Source organism: Nicotiana sylvestris, chromosome 10, assembly GCF_000393655.2.
Source record: "Nicotiana sylvestris chromosome 10, ASM39365v2, whole genome shotgun sequence".
Classification (NCBI taxonomy): Eukaryota; Viridiplantae; Streptophyta; class Magnoliopsida; order Solanales; family Solanaceae; genus Nicotiana; species Nicotiana sylvestris.
In genome coordinates, this window is record NC_091066.1 from 136,297,779 (window position 1) to 136,316,091 (window position 18,313).

The 18,313-nt window shown below is 34.2% G+C and overlaps 2 protein-coding genes across 2 annotated transcripts; one reads left to right on the forward strand and one right to left on the reverse strand.

Moving 5' to 3' along the window:
* Positions 1-6,765: 6,765 nt before the first annotated feature.
* On the forward strand, positions 6,766-13,735 carry LOC104245203 (serine/threonine-protein phosphatase PP2A-2 catalytic subunit). The gene is made up of 6 exons (XM_009800774.2): positions 6,766-7,507; positions 9,357-9,471; positions 12,022-12,130; positions 12,200-12,277; positions 12,844-13,035; positions 13,169-13,735. Exons 1-6 carry the CDS (start codon positions 7,255-7,257, stop codon positions 13,340-13,342), a joined length of 921 nt encoding a protein of 306 aa, XP_009799076.1. The 5' UTR covers positions 6,766-7,254; the 3' UTR covers positions 13,343-13,735.
* A 764-nt stretch (positions 13,736-14,499) lies between these two features.
* Positions 14,500-17,757, reverse strand: LOC104245202 (uncharacterized). The gene is made up of 3 exons (XM_009800773.2): positions 17,459-17,757; positions 16,531-16,839; positions 14,500-14,804 (listed from the first exon to the last, which is right to left on the reverse strand). The coding sequence occupies exons 1-3, from the start codon at positions 17,687-17,689 to the stop codon at positions 14,688-14,690; spliced, it is 657 nt and encodes a 218-aa protein (XP_009799075.1). The 5' UTR covers positions 17,690-17,757; the 3' UTR covers positions 14,500-14,687.
* Between the last annotated feature and the right edge of the window lie 556 nt (positions 17,758-18,313).

An 18,313-nucleotide genomic window follows, 5' to 3' on the forward strand; every position in this document is an offset into this window, starting at 1 on the left:
GATCAGTCTTACCACATTTGTAGCAACCCTCATTGGTCTGTTTCTCAGGAGCCCTTGGTTTGTTGAAGGTTGTACCTCTTGAAGAACCCTTTCCTCTCATTAGATACTTTTTGAAATCTCTTGTGATCATAGCCATTTCATCATCCTCCAAATCTGAACCTTCAGTAATTCTGAGAGCCAGACTTCTTTCCTTCTTGAGTGCATCTATTTTCAAGGTTTGCCTTCTCAGTTCATAGGTAGTGAGGTTTCCAATTAGTTCATCCAGCTTGAGGGTAGCAATATTCTTTGATTCCTGAATAGCAGTGATTTTGCTTTCCCAAAAGATTGGCAGAACCCTTGTCAAAATCTTCTCAACTTTGTCTTCTTCAAGAATAATCCTTTCAAGAGACTTAAGTTCATTTGTCAGTGTGGTGAACCTTGTATACATCTCTTGGATGGTTTCTCCTTCCTTCATGGTGAAATTCTCATATTGAGAATAAAACAGTATTCCTCTGGACCTCTTCACTTGAGGTGTTCCTTCATGAGCCACTTGCAGAGTGTCCCAAATTTCCTTAGCAGTGGTATAGGTTTGAATTCTACTGTACTCATCTAGACCCAGTCCACACACAAGTCATTTCTTGGCCTTGACATTCTTCTCCCATTTCTTCAAGTCTTCAGCAGTGTAGTCAGCTCTTGTCTTTGGCACATCCACTCCTTCAGCATTTTTCTTTGTAGTTGCTAGAGGACCATCAGTGACTATGTCCCAGAGTTCATAGTCTTATCCTATAATGTGATCCTTCATCCTGTTCTTCCACCAAGAATAGTACTGACCATTGAAAAGTGGAGGCCTAGAAGTGGATTGCCCTTTCCAGTTCCCAGGTGGTGCACTCATTTTGATCTTTTCCTAAGGTGTTAACCCCTTCAAGGATAACCCGCTCTGATACCAATTGATGTTCTAATCGTCAATATCACACAAGAGGGGGGATGATTTGTGTGGTACCCAATTTTCGCTCTAGAAGAACCTGGTTCTTCTAGGTGTTCTAACTACTTCTGTTTGCGAAATAATAAGTACATAAAATAAAGAACATAGAGATTTTTACGTGGAAAACACCTGGCTCAAAAGGTGAAAAAACCACGTCCTACTACTCAGTAGGATTTTCCCAAACTTCCACTAAAATCACTGAGCCAAAACAGCATTTACAAAACTCCTTGTAAATCTAAGGATTAACTCTAATCCCGTTGTAGCACACAACCTCAATTGTTGCGACAACTTTAAGTTAGTTATAACTTGAACACTCTAAGTACCTAATACAATTATTTCTATGAAAGCTGAAAGGTACAACTTTAAACCACCTACTACAATTGAACTAGAATAAAAGAAAGACACAATGGAACTGGTTCTTCTATCTCGTTCAAGTAGCTGCAGGAATGCACACTCAAATCTCACATAAATTTCTTGCAAAATCGCCTTGCTCTTTTGCTCTCAATTTAGTTTAACTTTTGTGTTTGTGCAATACATGTAAAAGAGAACAATCACTATCATTTAATAGGTTAGTAACCAGAGTTTGATTGGGATTCAATTGCTGATCTTCTATCGTAGTTGAGTCCTTGAAGATCTCATACTCCAACACTATCTTTATCCTGGATTGTGTTCTCTTCATATAAGGAGACTTTCTCCCCTTATCCAATATGCAACCTTTTCGATCAGATCAGGAGATATTGTTGCTTGATCAGTATGATTTATCTCCTTTACGTGCACTTCACATGTATAGGTTGATCATGATTGTGCTTCACAAGATGGACCTGGTCCATGACTGAGTTCATTTGTCATTCTTAAAAATTTCACTTGTTCTTGGGCCAACAATAATAATATATTAATGTTATATATTTGATATAATATACGTCTATGAATAAATTATGTTACATATATTACTTATATACATATAATGTATAAAATTAACATTTAGAGTAATATATCTTATATATACTTAATGTATAAAAGATTTTCCTTCTATATTTCTACTAATATATCACATATATTATATCAAATATACTATATATTTAGTATGAAGTATATTTATACTACATGCCATTCATATAAATGGTATAACTTAAATACTCTTCTTATAACTTGATACACCAAAGATCAAGCTAGATTCCTTTTTTGGGGATCAAAATAGCGTTGGAAACATTATAAAACTTTCCTAATTGCTCGGAGCGGGGAAATGGGGAACATTTATTGACACATCAAATGTTAACTCAATGTGAAAGATTAATAAGAGATTTTTACATTCCTATACCATATATGAAATCTTATTATCAAAAATGTGCATAATTTCATATTTACCGCCATGTTCACAGTTATTCTACAAATATTATACCATTCATTAAACACTAATTATTAGGAGTTGATTCCTTCCTAACTAGGCGCGCTACAAATCTGGAACTAAATATTCTTCAAGATATTCCTATTTAGGCGCACTACAATTATGGAAGTAAATATTCTTCCAGATATTTCATTAAATAAGGAATCATTGTAGCATTAAAATTCCTTATTTAGATATCTAAGCAAATATCTCTGCATTTTCTAAGCAAGCAAATATCTCTGCATTTTCTAGTTCACCTAACAAAGAAACAAATCCCACAAAACGAAGAAACTAAGCAAATATCTATGCATTTTCTACTTCACCTAATCTTTCTGCTTATAGTCTCACTTAAACTTGTAGCTGCAAATATCGTTATATTTTTTTACATGAAAAATAATAAGTTGACAAATCTAATAGTTTTCACACGCGACAAAGTAGTTGATATAGCTTTCTAGCATATTTCCCTCAATCTATAATTGAGAATACTATAATGAATCTTTAAGATTATGTCTAGTCGAAAATCCCAATTAAACTATAATTGAAATGAGAATTGGGATATTAAAATTCAATATACCCAGTTTGTAGATATTTTGTAGATAAATTGTAGATTATTTGTATTATGATTGTAGATGCTTTATTTTCTGTTTTGACAAATCAAAAACGACTAAACTTCTACAAATCTTTTGCAAAAAACGCAATTATGTCGAAAATTCCAATTAAACTACAATCGAATGAGAATTGGGATATTAAATTCAATATACCCAGTTTGTAGATATTTTGTAGATAAATTATAGATTATTTGTATTCTAATTGTAGAGGCTTTGTTTTCTATTTTCACAAATCAAAAACGACCAAACTTCTACAAATCTTCTGCAAAAAACGCAATTATGTCGAAAATGCCAATTATGCTACAATTGAAATGGAAATTGGATATTAAAATTCAATGTACCCAGTTTGCAGATATTTTATAGATAAATTGTAGATTATTTGTATTCTAATTGTAGATGCATTATTTTCTATTTTCACTAATCCAAAGCGACTAAAACTTATAGAAAATCTTCTGCAAAAAACGTAATTATGTCGAAAATACTAAGTAAGCTACAATTGAATGGGAATTAGGATATTAAAATTCAATGTACCCAGTTTGTAAATATTTTGTAGATAAATTGTAGATTATTTGTATTCTGATTGTAGATGCATTATTTTCTATTTTCACAAATCCAAAACGACTAAAACTTCTAGAAAATCTTCTGCAAAAAAATAATTATGTCAAAAATACCAATTAAGCTACAATTGAATGGGAATTGATCTTGATTTTATTCTTGAGTCCCAATTTTTTATTGAAACCAAAACAACATAAAAATACTGAAGGAAACAGAGAAGAAAAAAATGTCAGCAAATTGGGATATTAAAAACACAAATTTGTGAAAAGAAAAGGAAAAGAATGATTTCAAATAGGGAATCTGCAAGGCGATCTAGGATGAAGAAACAAAATCTTGTACAAGAATTGACAAAGGAAGTCAGCAAATTACAAGCTGCCAACAGAACCATTGTGGCTAAAATTGAAGAGACTACAGAGAGGTTGACATTTTGCACTGCTCAGAATAATGTGTTGAGGGCACAGGAAATAGAGAAATATCTGAACGATTTGATTAATTATAGTGGTTTGGGAGAGAGAAACGTGGGAGGGGTGGGATATACGGTACCTTGAATTAAGGAGGGATATACGCTGCATTAATTGTACCCTTAAAAAATACTATGGTATAGAATTGGTAATTTGATATACTAAATGTAATTATATCAAACCTTAAACATTGAGGGTAATAAGGTTTCCTATATGGTATAGGAATATAAAAATCTCTATTAATAATAAGTGAGTGGTAATACTAGTTAGATTTGCTCCTGCGACGGAAAAAAAAATCACACTATGTAAAAGCAATCCCTAACTTTTAAGTGGGAGTAGTTTTAGGAGAAAATTATGCAATTTAATGACAGTTCTTATAAAAATGAGATATTTAAGGGATATTAAAGAGGTATATAATCTAATTAGAAAGTTAAAAAACTGTAATAAATTGTATAAAATGTAATTTCTTAAAGTAGTTGTATTTTTTTTATAAATAACTCTTTAAATGTTTGTATTCCAGGTAAATTTCTCAGATCGAGAGATAATATAAGTTGTTAGACAAACTTTTGCTTAAAAACGTTGTTGAAATAATACTACAAAATGAAGATCTTAGAGCAAAATTTATTGATGGATGATCTATAATTAAAATTGACTTCACTTGAAAAATTTGAAGTTTGCGGATCCATCGTCCAAACACCTGAATTTTGGTCATTTAAAGGCATTTAGCGCGCGGAAAAAGAATGTTTGACAAGTAATAATAATATTTTAATTGAACTGTTTAACCGCTTGTTTGAATGGTTGTTACCTATTGTATTGTTACTTTACATATAATGTTTGTTTTGATTTTACTTAAATTTTATTGTATCGTATCATTAAATCTGTTGTTACGTAATGAAGAAAAGTGCTACTTTATAGAACTATAGATTTGGTGTGGTGGCGTCGTTATTGGGGGATTTGTATTTATACCCGCTTTTTGGGTCACATTTTAACTTGTGCCCGCTTTGGGGAAAAAATTGCAAGCGTACCCGCTTTTTCGCGTAACTTCAGCATACGGGGCTGAAGTAGCAAAGGCAATCACGCAAAACTTCAGCATTCTAGTAGACGGGCCTGAAGTAGTAAGTGTGTTGAACCAAGTGTGCTGAAGTTTTTGTTTGTAATTGCTGAACTTAAGCATAGTAGCTGAAGTTTTGTTCTCTATTTGCTGAAGTTTTTGTTTGTAATTGCACTAAATAAGCTGAAGTATTTTTGTCGTGGATAAGCTTTTTAAAAAACTTCAGCAGAAATGCTGAAATTATTTAGCTCATTTGTAAAAACTTTAGTTTATTTAATGTTAAAGTTTTTATAAAAAGTGAAAATTTTAAGACAACGATGTCTCCCCAGTTGATCAGTTTCAGTTTCTAGAAAACCAAAAATGTGAGTTGAGCAATTTTTGGAATGCTAAGTATGATTGTTATTTTGAGCTATAGTAGCAGATGCATAGATAACATCATTTCATTTAACAGTAAACTAGTAATGCAGCATAGATTTCCCTCATATTTTTCACACATTCCTACCCGCTTCACGGACAATCACTTCGACACTCTCAGTTCTACACACAAAAGAATCAAAGAAGAATCAAATAGTGCTCCATTGATCCAATTGCCTCTAATATCTACTGAAGAAGCAAAATGTCTAGCAGCTGTGGTACAATACAGAAAGCAAAAACAAGAAGAAAGAGAGATTGAGAAGCTTCATAAAACCCTCATGAACTTGATATACGAGTCATCAGGATTCAACATATATCTGTATTACTGTATATTCATAGCAGCACCAACAACAGCAGAAAAAAGAAGAAGAAGAAAACGAAGGAGGAGAAAGGGGGCTGAAGTTGTTTAAAAAGTGGGTACAAGTTAAAACTTTAAAAAAAAATAGGTATAGGTAAATGGGGGCGACCAAATAGGGCGCCCCGTGTAATTTTTTCGTTGTTATCTTACTTTTTTTTAATTATCTTGACCTTCCTTATTATTAAATAATAACATTTTATCCTTTATTCTTTTATGTAATAATTCTACTATGTATCCTATTTTTTCTTAGGGATCGTTTGGTATGGTGCATAAGAATAATGCTGAATAGGGTGTATTCGTAATGCTGGTATTAGTTATGCTGACATATTTCTTATCCATTATTTGGTTTGATGTATTAAAACATTGCACAATTTCTAAAAGAATTGTTTGTTTAAAAAATGCCCTCAAAACCAGTCCATCACTCTAACTTTTTAAAAGAAACATATGTTGAGAAATATTTTTATATGAAAAAGTTTTAAAAAAATTATTTGATTTGTCTATCTATATTGTAATATAGAACCAAATATTTATTTATAAAAAGGGAAATATGCTAAGTATTTATTTATTTACTAGAGATATAATTTTATTTCTCACTGTTTGGATTATTTTATACTTGCATTAATATATTAACTAGCATATTTTAATCAAGCATAAATTTTGAAGACCAATTTTGTCTTTAACTAAGCTAATGCATGCATTAAAACCCATTGCATTTCTAATACCATTGTTTTCTATGCATTAGTTATGAATAGGATAATATCAAATAGGATGTATAACTAATGCATAGGTTCAAAATGTCTACCAAACAAGGTATTATTAATACACAAAGCTAATGCATGCATTATTTTATCTAATACATTCTACCAAACGACCCCTTAGTAATATTGTCCGTTTTGTTTTTCATATTGTTGGTGCATTACGTCATGAAAGTATGACAAATGATATAATATATCAAACGTTATATTCATGCAACACTACAGCGATCCAAACCAGCTGTAAATGAGAAATGTTATTAGTTAAGAGATACGAACATACATGGAGAGACGAACAGTAATTTTTTTTTATTTTAAAAGAGACAAACAAACACACATCACAATATATTTCTCGATTTATTAACGCACGTATTATTTTATTTGTGAAAACATTTTTCCTCTCATTTATGCTGCAATTTTCACGTAGGAGAGAGAGAGACAGCTTAATAGCTTCGCATGAATGGAGACAAATATCGGAGGCATTAGATGTTCCAGAGATTGAAACCCTAGTTGCTTTATCGAGGTTCAACTTTTTGAAAATTTTGAATTTCGAACAACTTTTTTCTGCTTGACTTTAATCGTCGGCCGTAAAAACGTTCGATTCAATTGGCGAATTATATAGCAGTTGGATTTTCGATCTGACGATTGAAGCAGCGAAAAATAGCTAGATCGGCGATTGTAGAAGGAAATTTGTGTTTGACGGGAAAAAAATGCCGTCGCACGCGGATGTAGATCGGCAGATCGAGCAATTGATGGAGTGCAAGCCCTTATCAGAGGCGGAGGTGAAGACGCTGTGTGATCAAGCGAGGGCGATACTCGTGGAGGAATGGAATGTACAACCGGTGAAATGTCCGGTAACGGTGTGCGGTGATATTCACGGACAGTTCTATGATCTCATTGAGCTTTTTCGAATCGGCGGCAACGCTCCTGATACTAATTACCTCTTCATGGGCGATTATGTTGGTGAGTTTTGGTAATCAGGTTATACATTTATGGATTCTAACGATTGTTTTTTTGAAAATGTAAAATCTAGGTTGGATTTGGTAGATACATTCTGTTAAATTAGAAATTTGCACATGATATCTTGGTTTTTGTGTTAACTTTCTCTGCGTGCAATGAATTATTTTTGACATAAATAGGAAGTAGAAATAGAATGCTACAGGCAGTCTTGAATTTGAGCTCTGGGTATGGAAATATCCTAGTAGTGAGTGCTTCCTCCTTTAATGGGCCTTACGTGGGACGAAAAAACCGGATTGTTAGTCCGAAAGCGGATACCAGACACTGGATGGGAAACCAAAAACAGAATAAGTAAGAATGCTACTGCTAATGTGAGCAGCACTTGAAGGATGATAGAGGTTGTGCTGTTTTGTGTACTAAGTAGAATGTGAAGTGTAACTTTTAGCTCCAATCGTTGTGTGCGCGTGGTTCTGCCGAATGTAAGGGTGCCGTGAAGTAACAACTTTATGGTTGTTGTTTTGTAATTTGCCGTTATTCGAGATTTTATTTCTCAATCATTCTTGATAAGGATGATATATGATTTGCTGTTCATTTATTGGCAGTTTTACTATGATGTGTCGAACAAATGGCAAGCTTTATTTTGATCTAATCATTGTTTATACTCGATAATGATGAAGTGCTGTTGTGATGTGGATTTCTAGTGTGCTTGGTGGTTGGAATATGACAAAGTAACTTCATGGAATTGATATAATATTTTGGAGCCAAACGTGGGAGTACTTAATTTGGTAATTTTCTTGGTGCCTAAGATGACAAATTGGTAAAAACGTACATGTGGAAACATCCTCCTAAGAGTTGCAGGATGCTGATTAAGGAACAAAATAATTTGGCCATCCAATAAGACGAGTGACCAATTTTATTTTATTTTTTAATAGAGAAATTTTTTAGGGCCAGTGGCGCACGGTTCAAAACTCGATGGATAATGGATTTGTCCTTCTACCCTTCTCCACGTAAATACCACATTTTTATCTGCAACGAGGTTTACATCTGTGACATGAGCACATCATTGTTGTGCTCTTATCATTAGACCAAGCCTCTGGGGCGGACGAGTGACCAAAATTGATTTGGAGTTATGGTGTCACTTTATCTTACAAATACGACGACTTGACAACTGTCAGACACACTGATTCTTGTCCTTTCACAAGCTTATTCTTAGTAAGAGTGGGAAGCATCTGGAAAACCAGTGCTCGGTGCTAGATTTTGTGCCTGAGTCATACATTGTGGACAAAGATGCTACAAGTAATTACATGTCATGGATTTTTTGTTTGAGTTTTGCTTTCTAAATATGTTCTTTTGTTAGAAGAAGTTCTCCCCATACAGAAAGCTACTTCTTCCTATGCATGTCAAAAATTTGGTGCACAGATGTCAAGTGGGCACTTGAGCGGTGTAGATTTTTCCCTACTCATCATTGTTTGTTTTCTGTATATAGCTCTACCAAAAAGGAAGTGTTCTATCAACGGGTTCCATAAAATTAGTAACTGTTTTCCATTTTAAATGACTCACACGTTTTCCTTATGACATGATGGTAGATAAAGGCTTTTGAGGGTTTCTTTTGTCTTTCTAATACTTTTTTCATCTAAGGTAGATTTTGTTATGTAGGTCTCACTCCATAAACTGCAATGACAGATTACATTTTTCCCTTTTTATTACCTTTTTACTGTTTCTTTGATGGATTCCTTTTCTTATCTTTCAGTTTACTTCTCTGTATGTTAAGCGTTAACTAGTATTATCAGTTTCCTTGTTGGTTGAGTACATTAGCATTCATTGTTTGTCATTAATAATTGCCTAACAAATGCAGACCGTGGATACTATTCCGTTGAGACTGTCACGCTATTGGTTGCCCTGAAGGTCCGTTACAGAGATAGAATCACAATTCTTAGGGGAAACCACGAAAGCCGTCAGATCACTCAAGTGTGAGTCCTTAATATTTATTCATCATTAAAGTGCGTAAATGAGGTTTTTTCAAGATGATGTGTCTTTCTCAACAGGTGATATTCAAGGATTATTCTTTGTCATTTTTTAAATAATCTGGTTTATGTATGGCAGTGGGAATTTTATGTTTATGCGATGCTTTTATAAAATTAAAAAGGTTTCTGCATTGCTCTTATATTTCTTAATCTAGCTAAACTGCTATTTCTCCGATTAAAAGAATTTAGAAGAACTTAATATGCAATGCTGCCTAAGTATGTAGAAGAATTACCATCTCTTTATATTTGGTGATTGTTTCATTTATGCTGCTTGGTGCATGACACTTTTATGTGTTTCTTACACTTAGGGGTCGTTTGGTTACAATACGGCTTATGCTTGGATTGTTTTTTATCCATTGTTTGGTATGTTGTATTAAAAATGACAATTGCATAATTTCTAAGAAGAAGGTATAAGTTATCCCGGCACTAATTACCCCATCCCCTACAAGGTATAAGTTATCCCGATACTAATTTTAATCCCGGGATAACTTATACCAGGTTTGCTAACCAAATAAAGTATTAAGGTGGTATTAAATTTTTATACCAACACTATATCTACTTATACCTCATACCAAACGACCCCTTAGTGTTTCACTGGCCTAGTATGTTCGTACATGCTACTTTTTTCTTTCAAAATTTGTCCAGTTTGGTGGATTATGTTATTCGACTTTCTGCTAGTGGTTAGTTTAATCTCCTCTTTGCTTCTCTCTCCTTGGGTCTGCGTGAGCCAGTAAGGGTAGCAACCTGAAATTTTCGCTTCTGTGGCTCAAATGTCCTTTCTTGATTTATGTCTTCTCCTATTGCACAAAAGCAATGGGTGTGTAATTGAATGTGATGCTTCTGTTCAGCATACTCAATGCAACTCTTCTTTCCATTTCTTCACCCTCTTTCCCTGGAGGTCAGGTATTAGAACTTTATACCTATTGAAACACCTGAGGAAAGTTTGATGATTTTTACCTACTACTGATAATATATAAAATTTAATTATATTGATCTGATTTATATACGTATATAAATAGTACTCTTAAAAATTCAGTTAAGTAAAAATATAATACCAATATTTATAACCCAAGATCCAATTGAAAGCTATAAGATTTCATCAAATAAGCAATACATAAGGAAAAAAAAAAGAGTTGTATGTAGACAAATAAGTTTGATCTCCAATTTTTAATTGCTCCTTTTTAAGTTAATTTTTTGTATGATTATCTAGGTAGATATATTATTATTGGATAAGGATAAATAGGATCTTAGAATCCTGTCTTTAAAAAAAAAAAGTTATTCCTAGCAATTTATGTAATTGATAAGATTTTTAAATTTGAATCTGAATGTTAAATAAATATTTAAAAATATGTATGTCATGTGCAAATAATAAAGTGAACAAATGATGTAATAGTGTACTAAATAAAATATGATTTTCGCCATAAAATGAGTATATGCATAACCCATCCCATTAATTTGCTGACTCCATCTGAGTCAATATACCTTCTAAATTCAAGCAAAGATAATTTTTTATCGCATTATTTTTTTATATGCAAGGATCGGGTCTATCGGAAATAGCCTCCCGACCTTCACAAGATAGAGGTAAGGTTTGCGTACGCATTATCCTCCCTAGAGTCTAGACCCCACTTGTGGGATTACACTGAGTTTGAAGTTGTTGAAGTTGTGCATTAACGAGAAATCTGGGACAATGAAGATGAGGATGTTCCAGCAGATGTTTCCTTCTCATTTTGGAGTTGTAATGAGGATAAATATGATTTTATGTTCCTCTACTTATTGAATGAGACCATAAATTTGTTACTCACAGTCACAATATGTAGTAGTCCCAAAAATTTCGAAAAAATGTGATATCACTGGGTCTGAGAACTGTTATAATTTGTCATGGCGAGTGCTTTTATATATGCAAAATCGTTTACATGGTCTTTGTGAAGATTTTGGTTGAGAACACTCCGGCCTTCATGTATACCACCCGCACCTGCTCTCAAAAAGTCATGAAACTCTTTGCATGGACAAACTTAGTAATCATATTCAAGAGGAGGATTTCGTAACTGAGTAGTTGGACAATGATGTCATACTAGAAGCTTGAATGTTAAGTTGCTAGATCTTTAGAAAGTGTTTTTTTTTAATAAGGATCTTTAGAAAGTGTCTTCTTGCGCATGTCTTGAGTTATGTTTTAACCAAATATTAGCGTTTATAACTTGAGTCACACTTGGAGATTACATACCTTGTGCTTTAGAGCGCTCTGCAGTGCACTAGGTTCACTTCAACAACTTTGCTCTAGAACTATTAGATAGATATTTAAGTATGTTTACTTATCAGTGAAGATATCTGTATGCAGTTTTTCTTTTTTTAAATAAAGTATATCTATGGGAAGTCTTGCAGGGAGGGATCATCTATGCTATTCCTGATCAGCTGCCCTACTTGTTTTTCACTGCATAAAATATGACTGCAGGTTCAGAGTCATTTTTGTAGTAATTGACAGATGTCCTTTCCTGCTAGGTATGGGTTTTATGATGAATGCTTGAGGAAGTATGGAAATGCTAATGTTTGGAAGCATTTCACTGATCTTTTTGATTATCTACCATTGACGGCACTCATAGAGAGTCAGGTTTGAGCTCTAACAGTGCTGATAGAACTGTTGGCAAGTTTTATATGCCTAATTTTGAGAAATTTGTAGATATTCTGTTTGCATGGAGGACTCTCACCATCCCTTGATACCCTCGATAACATCCGAGCACTGGATCGTATACAAGAGGTATAATAATAGTTGTTTTCTTCAAGCTTTTACATGTTCATGATATGTCAAACTAGTCTGCTTTATATTTTGTCACTTCCTGCTCTTCCTCCTCTCTCTATTTGACACCATGTATCAACGTAATCACCTATTTACCTCACAAAATTGATCATTATGGCACAACAGGCTGTCTTATGTGGGTTACATCCATTTTTTTCCAGCAAGATTATAAATTCAGAACCAAACTAATCAAGAATTGAGGAGGAAGAGAATTCTGTGTTTCTATTATCATTAGTCGAAAGAGTTCCATTTTTTTCTAAATGTGTTGTTGGATAGGTTTGACAATGTTTCGTGTATGTAACATAGAGGCTTGTAGTATATTCCATTCACCAGTTAATGCAATCTACTTTTCCAGTTCTTGGATCTAGAGAAGGCAATATACTAGAATCACTTTACTATCTTTCAGTTGCTCCTTTCCTACTTGCACTAGTGGCTGCGATTATTTCAGATGTTTCATGATTATTATTATCATCTTAATGCCAATGTTACTGATCCTATCATTTATGCCTCTTTTTTATGGTCGTTAGGTGCCACATGAAGGGCCAATGTGTGATCTCCTGTGGTCTGATCCCGATGATCGCTGTGGGTGGGGAATATCACCCCGAGGGGCTGGTTACACATTTGGACAGGATATAGCTTCTCAGTTCAACCACACCAATGGTCTCACACTGATATCTAGAGCCCATCAGCTTGTCATGGAAGGTTTTAATTGGTGTCAGGTCTGTGGATATAATCCGAACAGTTTCTTCCGCACCTCTGAGGGAAATATCTCCCGCTTTTGTTCATTTAAGTGAACTTGTCTTTAAGGTATTAAATTGTACTATTAACATGATATTGGTTGCTTTTTGGCAGGATAAGAATGTTGTAACGGTATTTAGCGCTCCAAACTATTGTTACCGGTGTGGTAATATGGCTGCAATTCTAGAAATAGGTGAAAATATGGAGCAAAATTTCCTTCAGTTTGACCCAGCTCCACGGCAAATTGAGCCTGACACTACAAGGAAGACTCCAGACTACTTCTTGTGATCCAAATACTTGAGCTGATTGTAGCCCACCTATATCGTATCCCTGTAGATGTGTCTTGAAAGGAGTTATTTGAGGATTATTATCATCGCCATTCTTTTGTTTGGAGTTTACTATGCTGCTGGCTTTGAACATGCGCACCAGAGATCCACCACAGTTTTGACAAAGCGCCTTAGTGTCTTGTTGTGTATATTTTTTTTGAAAAAGATTCAAAGAAGCAGCAATAACATGGCACATTGTGGTCTGTATTTGAAGTTTATCGTAGAAAGCAGGTTCTCTTTTCTATCCCAAGTCCCTTGTCAATGGCTCCTGGCACCCGAATTGGTAGATGGTTATATCAAATTAATTGTTCTGCTATTACTAACAGCTTTTTCATTGATTTATATTTGGTCAGAATTTGGTCTTTATAAGGAAATGAAGTAGTAGCTTTAGGTGTGCGTTTGTATCTTTGGGTCTTTACATCATTTTAGTTACTTGAGAAAGTCGTAACTTCCCAATTGATTGCTATCTCTCTTATGATAACCCACGGTGTAAGCTTTAGATTAATCAAGAGTTCTAAATAATGTAAGACTTGAAAAGTTCCTAAACACGTTTTTCAAGCAAAAAATAAATTTCAAATAGTGAAACACGTTTTTACCAATATTAAATAAGTTACTAAAAATATCAAAATTTTGTAAAGCTGGAGGTTTGTGCTCACGCTCTTCTTCAGTCCGATGTTTTATAGTGCCTGATAGGAGTGCGAACTCTATTAGTGCCTCTTTGGTCTGCACTATGATGGTGCAAAATCATGTTCTCTATCGATGACTACTAGTAACCTGCAAAGTGCAATACTTATAACTTTTATTTTTTGGTGCAACAATACTTATAACTTCAAAGCACATGGAATGTGCTAAATTGGATTTAGGTGCCAAGACATTGTTCTATTCTCCGTAAAAGTAAAATTCTTGTCTCAACTATATGAGAGACAAAAAAAGATGAATTTGAATGATTTTTAAATTCTGCCGCCAACCATGCACATCCGAAAGAAGAGATTATGTACAGAGAATCCTGTAATTTGAAAGGTTCAAAAGAATATACAGTACAACAGGATATGATCACCTTCTACCCTGTCCAGAGTTACTCTTCATACTTTATGTATAGCAAAGGCACAAGTACAGATATAGAGGAACTATGAAATCTCTATTTTCTTCTAACTATAAAATGATAGAATGAATTACAACATTTTACACTGATTCAAACATGTTTAACAGCAAATCAATTAGGAGTGCAACCTCCGACCAAACAGTAAAAAAAAAAAAAAGGATACGAAAAAATGGAATCCCTAAGCTGCGAATTTACAGATTTTTAGTCAAAATCGAGAATTATTTGGAAGTCTAACTGGTCCAGCACCAGGTGCAGCAGCTGCTCGCCTTTTCCTGAAGTATATTGTTGAACCACTGACAATCAGCAAGCCCAGCATAAGCACCTACAGAATAAAGATCCAATTAAACCACTCAAAATAAGAATCAGACATTCCCAATTAATTCCAATGCATTTACAGAATCAGAAATAGCTTGTTCTTCCAATCAAACTGTGAGGCTTTTTCAGAGAACTATTCCACAAACGGGTCTCCTTCAGAGACAAGTTGTGTGGGTCAAAGACTATACTGAAACTTTGTGTGCATCAGCTAACTGTGAAAGTTTTAGAATTTCAGTTTGGTTGCTGGTGAAGAGGGTATGAAAACAGAATGGTGCAGCGGCAACTACCATGTTAAGGTCCATGACAAAATGATATGATCTTCCAATTGGGTTGACTACGCCTAAAGAATTTCCATGTCCAAAAAGAATAACACCACGCAACTCAAATATCCCTATGCACTATATGAGCAGCCAATACTTCTAAGGCAAGCCTGCAAAATGGTTCATATAATTTTTTAATTGTTAGCAGTAGTGTCTGCGCCAACTTGCTCGCACCTAGACTATTTCACCGGGTACCTGCTATCTCCCACAGTACCTGGTGGTAACTCTACACACCAAGGAAATAGTTCATATTATTTCATTCAGGAGAAAGAAATCCAGGAAGTTTTCAAAATTAGATGACTGGATCAGTCGAGAAAAGCTAAGAAACTGAAACTATTAGAATGACACACTAACAGCAAGTAATCATGGCAGGACAAAATCTTTTCATTGGAGACATTGTTCCCAAAAACATTCACGGTTGATGGTTTACCATAATAGAACTAATGAAGTGCTGACAAAGACCTCCTTAGACTTCACTGGCTCTTTATATAATAGCGAACAACAATTGAACTTGTGAATGCATCTCGAACATAGTCAGAACAGTCTTAATGTTGTTTTATCAATAAAATTTACCTTCGCAACAAAAGAAATCTTTGAAAGGCCTTGGTATAACCAGTAGTCTTTTATGCTTTAGGTTTTAGATAGAAGGGATCCTTTCCACACTGGACATGACTGTGAATTGGAGGCAGAAAATAATAGGATCTCTTGGATAACAGAACTTCAACCTGGATTTATCTCTTGACTACCCATGACAATCCAATAGGAACTCTACAAGAATTAGGGAGAATAAGCCCTCATAATATTCTCTCCATTTGATGAATACAGATATTTAACCATTTGTTTGAAGTTTCAAAATTGCTATATGTCCCTCTGCTTCCATTAGCTTAACCAGGGTTTTACCTAGTTTTACTTTTTCACATTATAGAAATGAAATGCCCTGGGTCTCCTTTGCTTCCTTTCAAAGTCCTCCTAGTAAATTGAGTGGTTTTCCATAACAAAATAAAGTATCTCTTACTTCTCAATACCTCAGTAACTTGCACCTTTTTCTTTTTTGTCAATACCCTACTAACTTTCATCCTTAAACACTTATTTGGTTTTCACATATTTCTGTACATTGTAGCAGTTCAAGATGACACAGCGCTTACAGCTTTCCCAGGCAAAAATTATCAAAACAAGATTATCATATATGGTTCTCACATCATTTGGTTCATCCTATTTCATGCTTCGCTCTTGGCTAGCACTAAAATGAACTCTGAATACTAAAAGAACCAACTAAATTGGAAGAAAAAGCGAACAACTCTATATGCCTGACATGTTAGAACCTTCCAGACTTCCAAAGTCACTGGTTGCAGAATGTGAATTTGATGGTTCACCACAAGGCATTTTTGTAAAGCAGAAATAGCATGTACTTACCTCAAAACCAAGTACTGACAGCTTCTCTTCATTAACAGAAAGAACACAGCTCCTATAAGTTACATAAGCATGCGATCCACTCTTTGACGTGGATGAATCATCCAGCAAATTTCTTTCTCTTACCGAGGAGGTAAGAGCTTGACCATTATGCTTCATCACATGTAGCCTTACTGCAGCATAAGTGTCCTCCAGAGCAGATCGGTTCTTATTTCCTTTATTGCTGTTCACTTCCTTTGAACTAGCTTTAATCTCTACACACTTGAATGGGATACGATATCCAGTTTCACTGCACCTATACTTTTCATCATTCTACAGGAAAGAACATAGGGAAACATCACAAATCTACTAAAAAATCTAATCTAAACAAACCTTATTTTAACATCACTTTCGTTCACTTTTGTTACTTGAGACTATAACCAATTGCCATTCCCCTTCTCAGTTCTCCCAATACAGTTCAATAAGTGCTCCAGTTTACTTCCAACAATTTGATAGCTAACTATCTCACATAATATTTTGCTGCCAAACCAAATAGAATTACAATGTTCTATACTTCGAAATGATTTAAGTTTTGCTCTTTCTTAAACTCCATGAGTCAAACAAGCATCTATGTCATGGTCCTGAGATAGGAAATTGGCATTTAATCATCAATACAAACAACCTTTTTAAGCAGAAAATTAACACAAATAAACTTGTTATAAGCAACTCACAACCGTAGCAATAATCTCTATATAAGCACTAAGAATTTTAAATTACTCTATTGATCGCGAGGAATACTGCAGTTAAAAAGCCAAACTGAAACTCTCCGAGCTAGTTGATCATATAACTCTATAAACAAACACGCATCAGGTAACTAAACAATACATGCATTAGGCTAGAAAATGAAATAATCATCAAAATTATCAAATTGAAAAAGGAAAAATAGCAAAACCTTTTCGGAATAAGTACAAGGAACACAAGGACCAGACGGAGAACAATCGTAAGTGATATTTGTACCAATAGGCGTCTCTTTAAAGCTCATCAGATGTCTCCGTCCTATTGATACGATGCCTTCTTCTCTTTGTTCCGTAGAGATCTCATCGATACCTACGGATGGATTTGGAGAAGAAGAAACTAAAAGGAAGATGAAGAGGAGAATCGCCGGCGAAAATGGAGAATCCATTGAATCGATCGATTGTGTCTCCGTTTTTCTCACCGCCGATCAAGTTTGATTTTGGAGGTTTCTGAATTAATTCGTAGATCTCCTCTAATTTTCCGTATATTGTATAACTAACCCCTATAGTTCGTTTTATACCTATTCAGATCCTCAATGTCTCTTTTATCGTCCCTCAACCCCCATGCGGGTGTATTTTTATGGAAAAATTTCACATAAGAACAACTGGACCCCCTACTTTTCAATTTTATAGCCCATATTTTAATTTACAACCAACTAGCCCAAAAATAATAGGTTAAAATTCAACATCCAACTCTAATAAGTTCTCGAAATTACTATTTATTTTTTAAAAAAGATTGCTCAAGCTTTTAAATTAATTTTTGAATCAATAACTATGACTCAAATATTAGTTCCACAAACCAAATCCAACTGGATGATGAAAATTAGATTTTTAACAAGCTTAAAAATGTGGATTTAAATTCCATATTTGATTTTGTGAAAAATTTGGAGTAAGTGTTATTTAGACTTGTTAGAAATAGTATAAGGAGATTGTATATAAAATTTGAAGTCATTTAATGGAGATTTGGACTGGTATTGAATAAGAACTACAACTGAAAATTGTGGAAGAAGTTC

Excerpts from the sequence above, each read along its gene's own strand:
- LOC104245203 (XM_009800774.2), top strand. The coding sequence starts at position 7,255 with ATGCCGTCGCACGCGGATGTAGATCGGCAGATCGAGCAATTGATGGAG. Across the intron at positions 7,508-9,356 it reads CTTCATGGGCGATTATGTTG|ACCGTGGATACTATTCCGTT; the intron begins GTGAGTTTTGGT and ends TAACAAATGCAG. Across the intron at positions 9,472-12,021 it reads AGCCGTCAGATCACTCAAGT|GTATGGGTTTTATGATGAAT; the intron begins GTGAGTCCTTAA and ends CTTTCCTGCTAG.
- LOC104245202 (XM_009800773.2), bottom strand. The coding sequence starts at position 17,689 with ATGGATTCTCCATTTTCGCCGGCGATTCTCCTCTTCATCTTCCTTTTA. Across the intron at positions 16,840-17,458 it reads CTTGTACTTATTCCGAAAAG|AATGATGAAAAGTATAGGTG; the intron begins GTTTTGCTATTT and ends TCTTTCCTGTAG. Across the intron at positions 14,805-16,530 it reads TGTCAGTACTTGGTTTTGAG|GTGCTTATGCTGGGCTTGCT; the intron begins GTAAGTACATGC and ends TTTATTCTGTAG.